At 34.2% G+C, this 9323-nt stretch overlaps 1 protein-coding gene across 1 annotated transcript; it reads left to right on the plus strand.

The window, feature by feature from the left end:
* The first annotated feature begins 1006 nt into the window (after window positions 1–1006).
* Window positions 1007–5837, plus strand: LOC140750957 (dual specificity protein phosphatase 14). Its single transcript, XM_073084723.1, has 4 exons — window positions 1007–1345; window positions 2939–3167; window positions 3981–4117; window positions 4529–5837. Exons 1-4 carry the CDS (start codon window positions 1242–1244, stop codon window positions 4716–4718), a joined length of 660 nt encoding a protein of 219 aa, XP_072940824.1. The 5' UTR covers window positions 1007–1241; the 3' UTR covers window positions 4719–5837.
* The last annotated feature ends 3486 nt before the right edge of the window (window positions 5838–9323 follow it).

Consider the following 9323-nt stretch of genomic DNA (forward strand, 5'->3'; position numbering starts at 1 on the left):
GTAAAATTAATAAATCGTAATGAATAAGTATGTATTATTATTAAAAGTCGCAAGCAAAAGTTAGTTTAATATTATTAATAACATTAAGCCGGTCAACAAAAAAATAAACTTGAATAATTAAGTGATTACCGAGACTGAAATAAATAATATTATCTTGATTGGGCCATAAAAATAGACAAAAACATCATATTCTAGTTATATTTTTTATACTTACATAAAATTAAAGTAACTTTGGTATTTTTCACAGGGAACTTAGAAAGACGACCGGGACCGGTGGTAAGTTGAAAGAAATAATCAACCTATCCAATATTTGCCCGATAAAGACAAATTTGACATTTTCTGCCTACTAGAAATTACCAAATTTCAATCTTTGGATCTGATGAATTGATCATTAATAATGATAGTAAGATGCGTCACTGATTTGTTTTATAAACAGAAAACAACTTTTCACGGGTTATATTTGTATTGGCAACAAAGTTAAATTTAACGTAGAAGTTATAGACGTCGCAGAATCAAAGAAAGATCGCGGAAGACCCGACGTGAATTATGAGGCGCCTGCTAATAAGATGGAATGTTTACAGCTCTATACAACTATACCTATTTATATATAGATTAAAAACAATTGTTGATGAACAGATACTGTTAGAAATTGAAATTAGAATCAATATAGGTAATTCAGAAATCACTAGTAGAATATTTTCTTTCTTTAACTTAATCTCAAGTTAAATCAGCGTTTCTCCAATTTTCCCTCGCATATAGGGACATCTTTTTTGCAAAATAAATATCAAAAGATGTAAGTTTTAAACCTTTGGTATCATTATCATCGGCACATTGATTAGTTTATAGCCAACTGCCGTTATATCGAAGTGACTGTTTATGTCTACTTTAACCTTCGGGAACACCCAATTACAACCAAAAACAGCAATGCGTAGTACTGTAAACAAAATAACAGTCACCCTCGCACAAAAATAGCTGTGGAATGCCGGATATTGCAGGCGGTCTCGGGCTCGCCACAGGTGCCCAGCCGTGCCCGCCGGCAGTGCGCGTTGACACCCGCGCCTTCGCGCACGCTCCTATCCAAACAACTCTACATCGATCGTAAACACGATAGTTTTCCCAAAAGTTAACTTAAAAGTGCTAAAACTCATAGTGTTTTCAGTGAAGTGCATAAACTTGACTGCGAAAACATAGATTCTGAGGGTTTCAAAGATACTTAATTTAAAACTGAAGTTAGAGACACAATGAAGGTCCTAACAGTTGAAGATAAGGTGGCTAGTGTTGGCAGCGAAAATGAACCGACAGTTGAGGTGGAACAAGCGAAGTTGACCAAGGAGGAACTAAACAAGTAAATAATTAAATTAGAAACATTATAGAATAACCAGTTGAGCGAAGCAAAAGTTGAGCGATTATTAATTTCTCAGGTCCTTCAGGAGGTTTTGTAGCAAATCTCATTTTATACAGATGGTACGATATAATAAAAATCGTTGATTTTCAGTTGTGTTCATTTTAAATTTTCTGAAGCTTTTGACAATTTATTGGTCAAAACATCTCTGATTCTCACAAAATATCTAGAATTAGGTACCAAAAAATTGTGTGAACATGTTATAAAAGATTTTGTTCTTCTAAAAAGAATTTCCAAGAAAAATGAGACGTTGAAGAATCTTGAGATTTTAAAAAAGAATATCTTGAGGATTAGAAAGAAACATATATGAACGGATTTATTTAAATATTATTAAAAAATTCTGATTTAATTTTTTATTACATATGCTTCTAATTTATTACTTTTGAAGTATTTACATAGAAATAATATATTGAATAGTTACTGTATAGTATTGTCACAAATCCAAAAGGGCTCCTTTTTAGAAGTGCTTCTTTTTTGACCTGAAAGTAAAAACAGACATTTCCAATAGTTTCGATGAAATACCCCTAAATATTAAACCAAGTACTGAACTTGACACAAATCAAAACCCCATATAAGTCGAAGACGGTAAAAAAACACCACCATATTAGAAAGCATTGCGCAAAGAGACGAGCAAAGCGTATACATGAGCAAGTTCGCTAGGTCAGACGCGGCTGGCGAGCCGCCAATATGACACAACCGTGTGGTATGCGGTGTTTACGTGCGCCCGCGTCGGATTGTTGTCGTGTTTCAGGCCGCGACGTTTGTGTCACGTCTGAAAATCGTCACAACACTTCTGCCCCAAATTGCTGATCTGTAGTGTGATCTTTGGTAGATAAATCATTACCTGCAGTTTTAAGCGTTTCATCGACAATGGATTTTGTATTATAAGATGTAACGATAAGTAGTATGTGACTATTGTGATTGTTAATAATCAATCTATACAATGCATACCAAAGATCAAAATTTGACTATTTCCAGTACGAAGTACTTAATTGTTAAATGTCGATCTTAGATCAAAATATGTATTGTTATATGTATAGATTGAAAACTAGCAAGGGTCATTCATGTTATTGGAAACATAAATTGGATACGAAATAACAAATATGAGTAGAGCTTTTGATAGCTTTGGCGCAAGCTTGTCTAATCTTTTTATCGTCTCCATGATTCATATGCGATCTTGTTTATCAACAAACGATAGGGCATTCGGTGGGCGGCGTCTATAATCATCTCAGTTAGTAAATCACTTAAATATGCGCATCCTTAGTCTGTAGTGTTAAATGATTTCATGGCAACTGAATTGACCTTGCCTCTAATTAATCTTTCATTTATGTGTCATCATACATTACATCTGTTACTTTACTGTTTAAAAATGATGTAAGAATTTGCGACTGTACGACTGCCATAGGTGTATCTTTTTAGGTCAGCTAAAATTTTATTTTCATCCTAATCACAGAATCATCAAAAATAAAATTGGGTCAAGAGCCTTATATCTGTTTTGTAAATTTCATAGGTTTTAAGTATTCCTTGTTTTCACAGAGGTTGTCCCCTTGGTGTGTCTCGCGTCACGACATCTGTATACATCTGCGGTGCTCATGCCTTGCCTGGTGCTGTGAGAGCATTGAGGCCAGGCCTCGTGGTCAGCGCAGCTCCAGAACTACCACCTCCACCAGAAGATTACGTGCCACGACACTACGTACCGTTACTGGACACTCCAAATTCGGATATGCACCCGTATATGGAAAGGGTTGCTGATTTGATAAATGAGGTAAGAAAGAATGTATCTCAAATTGAATGATGATCTAATATATGCAATAGTATCAGGATATGATCCGTGAGAAAAAGAAACAATATTAGTTTAGGTTCATTCTTACTCATTCAGTAGTTATAATTGTCCTGCATCTGTTTATGATTTTACGTGACTCATGAATTTTTCAGTTTGCAATTGAGCTACAGCTCATTACAATATTTGAAACGCTTCTGAGCTGAGTTGCACTTTTATCAATATTACCAAGAGTTCTACAATTATAGACATATTTTCCTGTGAGTAATTCAACAATGCCCCTTGCTTCTAAACAGGAGTTTCATTCAATTAGCCGCTTAAGCCAGACGTTTATCGCCAGTAGTGTTTACAAAGATCTGCATCAGTTGCATAAATAAACGATAACAGTTTGTCTTATTGCGGAGTGGGTGCAATTGGAAAATAAACGTCGGGTATAAATAGGAACTGTTAAACACGGTTTAATGTGTTTCCTGGTTTCTTGTTATGCATTTGTTTCTTTTCTTTTGACTGCGTTCGTAAAAATTTTGTGTGAACTGCTGTAAGCACTTTTGTATTTGCATAATTTTTTTACGCAAATTGCATCTTAAATAAGAGAAGAGTAGTTTATATGATTTAAATGATATTAAGCCCCACAAAAGAATCTTATTAACATCCTTACATACATTGGAATCAATTTATGCACATATTCTAAGAGCGATGGCAAGCTATTTTTATTTTAAGATTTTGGGATTCTAACGTCCTAATGTCCAATAATTGTAATGTATATTTGATGATTATTTATAAGCACCATTTTTGCAGGTTGTCTTGAGGGATGAAAATGTTCTCGTGCATTGCGTCGCTGGTGTGTCCAGATCAGTCACACTTTGCTTGGCCTACCTCGTCAAATGGCAAAAGATGACCCTTCGGGACGCGTACCACCATCTAAAGCTAAGACGGTAAGTTACTATTATACTAAATATAGTTCATAATTGGTAATCGTAATGTTGGAGGAGAGATTTCATGCTTTGAACGCAACAACCTTGTCGATCGATAATCGTAGATTGAGCATATAACTAAATAATGAATATCGATTTTCACCCTGACTCTAAGCGTTCTTTTTCCTGAGTTTGTGTTACTCTTCATTGTAATCATAAATATTTCTGACGGGCTTTGTTTTTGAATAGTAAAGCCAATAGGGATTTACTAGGGAGATATGACTGTCACACTCATTTCGAGGGTGAAACATTTTTTACGTGAAAGGGTTTGGATACCGGCTTGGATAAGGAGTGGAAACGCGTCTGCGATCGGTTAGTTAATCCATTGTTATGAAAAAAGTGAGCGGTGTTTTAACTTTTGTTTCTTTCCAGACCTCAAATACGACCGAACACGGGTTTCTTCAAGCAGATGATCAAATACGAAGAGCGTCTTTTCGGCGAGGCTTCAGTCAAAATGGTCTATTGTGAGGCTATTGATAAGGAAATCCCTGATGTCTACGAGCCTGACTACAGCGGTATGACGTGGTTCAGGCAGAGGTACGGACCCATCGAAAACAGCTGAGAATTAATAATTATGAAGCTTCTAGGTAACGCCATTTTGTATAGAATTATTAACATAGTAACATAAACTTCGGGTCTACTGAAATGAAATGAAAAAGAGTACGAAGGAAATTTCAAGTCAGAATAAATTCAATTTAACTTTAAAAAAGAATTCAAGTTAGCCCAAAACTTTTTTGGTCCATTCCTTTAAGACAATTAACAATCATTCGCCATTTTTCAATTTTTAGCACTTTTTCGGACATTTTTGAGTACTGACCCGAAGTCCATTCAAGTAAGTGATTGGAATAACCAAATCATTGTATTGTATAATAAGTTATTGTTTTATATGAATGATAGAGTACAAGCATGTTGTTATTTCGTAAGTTCATTTATTATTGAGCTGTATTTCTTTAGTATTCAATAATTGGTTTAAATTTACAAAATTAGAAGCAACAACATGCTTATGTATTGTTTGTTATAAACAGAGTTAACCGTTTAAGTTAAAAGGATGTTTGAAATGGAAGGATCGCACCCTTACAGTTACAGTGATATTTTGAGGCATTGCCAAGGAATAATGACTTATACTCAACTCAAATAACTATCTTTCGAATATATACGACATATATAATCTTTTCGTGTTTTAAAGTCGGTTTAAATGACTATTTGTCAACATTTCCATAAATCAGCAAGTTCACGATTATTAAAATATGTCGATTTGATATTTCAGTTTGAGTTTCATGTAATTTAATTTCTTATGGCCACTGATTTTCTTTACTTCTCATTTTTAAGCTTCCCTCGGCCGTAGGGACACCCTTATCCAGGGGTTGCATTTGTGAAAAAAAATCACTGTAATTTTAATGATGCAATATTGTCGATCGCGAATTTTCTACGATTGGATAATTTCAGAGAGTAGAAAATTTGAGTGTAGAAAACAGAGGCTTATTGAGATTTGTATTGTATGCCTATTTATATAAGACTGAAGAATAAGTGCATACTTGGTTATAACTAACTTACATATAGTATAAGTTTAACCATTTGAAATAAGTTGACATTAAGTATGTATTGTGATAAAATGTTTTGTTTAAGCCATTGTTACGATTTTATTATAAAAGATGGGACCAAAATAAATAAGTTATAAATTTTCATTGTTTTCTTCTATCTTATACCTGTTTAGATTATAAGCAAAATATGGGTGGTCGAATTAATTAATGTTTTAGTTACGCAAATACAGTTACAACGAACAATGTTGTCTGTTACCAAATTATTTACATTTTTTTTGACAGAATGGATTTGGAAACCGAAGCTTTACATAGACATATAATTTCGAATGGATATTTTAAACTACTGTTTACCAATATTCGAAATTTTGGTTAGATAGCGAGCATTAAAACTCGTCAATATTATGGATGGTTTATAAACATCCGACATGGATTGACTACTCATTGGTACTTCCATCCACTACGCAACATGGTGGAGTATGGTCCAGAATTCCTTCTAGCCATTCAAGTCTTTCAAGCCAGAGACACGTGCAGCAGTGATAAACACAACAGATAAATTAGATAGAATCGGCCTTGGATCCGTTTTAGTTATAAAAACCATTTTATGAATACTACCTTGGACTGAAAAAATGCAGATATGTTTAATTGCGTAATGAGTAATGACTAATTTCATTGAAGAGATGTTGTTGGCCTCGTGGCATTGAGCGCTGAAAATACGTGCAGCCCACGAACGAGGCGTGTATGTAATAGTGAGCTAGGGTTGCCACTTTTTGACGACAAAATGAATATAAAATATATTTTATGGGCACAATTTGTGTTTTGCGTATTTCTTGGATATACATAGAACGCTCATTCTATCAAAAAATTGAAGAATTGAAATTTGAAGAGGTAAATTGAAGCGCCGCCATCTTGTAATGCATTTTTTTTTAAATTACAAATGTTTGCAAGTTTGCATTTGTTTTTGGGATTTATACTTAATTTGTATGAAGAAGGTATTTGCAAAAGTATCCGAGTTTTGGAATGGTTATGATATTTATTGACCAGTCAGAATATTTTGTACAACTTAATTAAAAACAACTTTTACGTCTTTAATGCTGGTAGGTAGAAAAAATAACTGTAACATAGTAAAATTATTTTAGGGGGGAGCATACTGATATGTTTAACTTTTAGAAAATTATTATGAAAGAATTAAGCCATTAACAGCAACTAATAGTGAACAGTGAATATCTAAATTTTTGATGAATTAAAAAAAATGCAAATCTATATCTAAGAACAGCACCTCTAAATTCTAACGATTTACACGGAGAGAAATTTCTAGGTTTTAGGTAAATGAGTGGCAACCCTAAGTGACTGAACAGTGAATACTGAACTGACAATGCGCATACGCTTCCTGGTGTGACGTAATGGCGGCTGAAATAGTGCTATTTATTTGCTGATTGACGGCTCTATAACGTTGTTTTGTTAGTTTGGATTTTTGAGTTTAGCTATTTGTTTATGGCGTATAATTCTTGTTATTGTATATTATTCATATCTTAAGCGAATACCGCTAAAGGTTGTAGTAGATCTTACAAAGTTTAATAACGCAACCTAAGGGTTAATTACAGATTAACCTTTATAATCAGAAATACTGGACGCTTATTAACTTAAAACAAACATTTACTTTGATATATGTATATAGCGTGATGATGGTACACTTGCATTTGTAAAAATATTGTCCCATGCCATTTTCTGTTACCTTTATTTATATTAATTATATTTAGTATACCACATCCGCCGGCCTTGTGTCGAATTCAAATAATTTAAAACAATATACAATATATTTATAATGCTCCCTACCGGTAAATGACGTTAAGCAGTGTTAATTGGTGAGGTCCATTATCATACGAACGAACAAAAGTTACCATACCTCTCTAAATTAGCAGGTTTAACACTGTAACCTACTAATTTAGAAGCTTATTTAGCTAATTTAGTGGCAATGTAGCTTATTGTTTAAAGGCACACGAACATATACGCACTTCCATGTGTATATAGACATAATAAGACCGGCACTAAGCGATGATATCAAACAGTCACAATCTCTAAGACGTGTAACTGAAAAGATGAGATTTCTTTTCTGGATTAAGATGTTGTGCGTTTGTCTTTGTACTTGGTTTCCTGCGATGTCCGCGTTACAAGGAATGCTAATTATTTTTCAGTAGGAATACATTAATCTTGTGTTCCTTATAAGTTCTTCAGCTAATCATTAAATACAGACGACATCAACAAGATTCGTTCTAGGTGTAATATTGTTGGCACAATTCTAAGCATTCTGTAGAGATCGACCTTGCGCCACCTATGTAGCTAGCAATAGCAAAATAGATTCAATATCAAGGATTTTTCATTCTCGCTGAAAGAAAAGAATGTTCTAAATAAATATGCGCAGTTATTTTGAAATTTAGAGCTATAAAGAATTACCGCAATCATTGTTACGAGCGCAAACAATAAGAATGTACAAATGACAGTCTTCACCTGATTCTGAAGCTGATTGTCGGCGGTATTGATTTTGGTTGACTGCCAAACTTGATTGCGTCTGCCTTTTGACGGGTTCCACCCGAAATACAGTACTGACAAGTCAAATTACACAGGTCAACGACACGATAATTTTCCTTAGTACACACACCATAAAGACTCGAATCGTGTAAAGGAACTTTTGGCATGCCCTGAAGCATTTTCTGCCAGAACACCTGACGATCACTTGGCGTGACTTGGCAGGAGAACGTTTCAAGTTCAATGTTTTTGCTAATTACCCGAACCTCCTGGACATAATTAGACATTGGCAAGTAATCGAGAGTGTTTTTGTGAAGTTATGACGATTCAAAATAACCAGCTATTATTAAACCGACCTCTGAAACGTGAAAAATAATGTGCCGAAATATTAACAACTAAATACAAGGTGAATGTGGATCAGGTTTATGAGTATCGAGAATATAATGTTTGCCCGTGACAAGAAATAAATAGCAGTGATTCACAAAAATAAATGTAATATTTTAATTATAATGTATTTTAAGTAACTGTACTAATATATAGGATAGAATAAAACTAAGTTCAACTCAAGTCATAGATTCTGATGAATACTGATCAGATCATAGTTAAATCTGTTGTTAAAGGCCTGAAATATGGTATGAGTACTGTTGCGGAAACCCACGAAATTGAACTTTAGGTTTTATTCAATTACTAACATTACATACCTTAATTGCGGCAATTCTAAAGGGCACAGTTGCCACATCCCACGCATTGTCTACCCAAGAAGGCATCGGATCGATGACATCGATGAAGGCGACTAGTGTCAGTTATTAATAATTAGTCTATCCAATGTTTTGCATACCAAAGTTTGACATTTGACAATTGCTGCCTAATAGAAACTTTGATCGTTTAGGGCTAAAAGCAAGACGCAATAAGTCTGCATTTCAAACTTTAGCAAAACAGCACAATATTTTTTAATTCAACTTGTAACGGGCCGCAACTAAAAATAAAGGAAATATTTCTTTTGTTGAAGATAACTGATCATATTTTAATGATATAGTAGTAGCAGACGAGCAGGCAGTCCACCTGATGGTAGTAAGTAACTATTGCCGCCCATGGACATCTGT

This window comes from Epargyreus clarus, unplaced genomic scaffold (genome assembly GCF_041222505.1).
Source record: "Epargyreus clarus isolate Ecla_fem2 unplaced genomic scaffold, WU_Ecla_fem_2.2 ptg000021l, whole genome shotgun sequence".
In the NCBI taxonomy this organism is placed as follows: domain Eukaryota; kingdom Metazoa; phylum Arthropoda; class Insecta; order Lepidoptera; family Hesperiidae; genus Epargyreus; species Epargyreus clarus.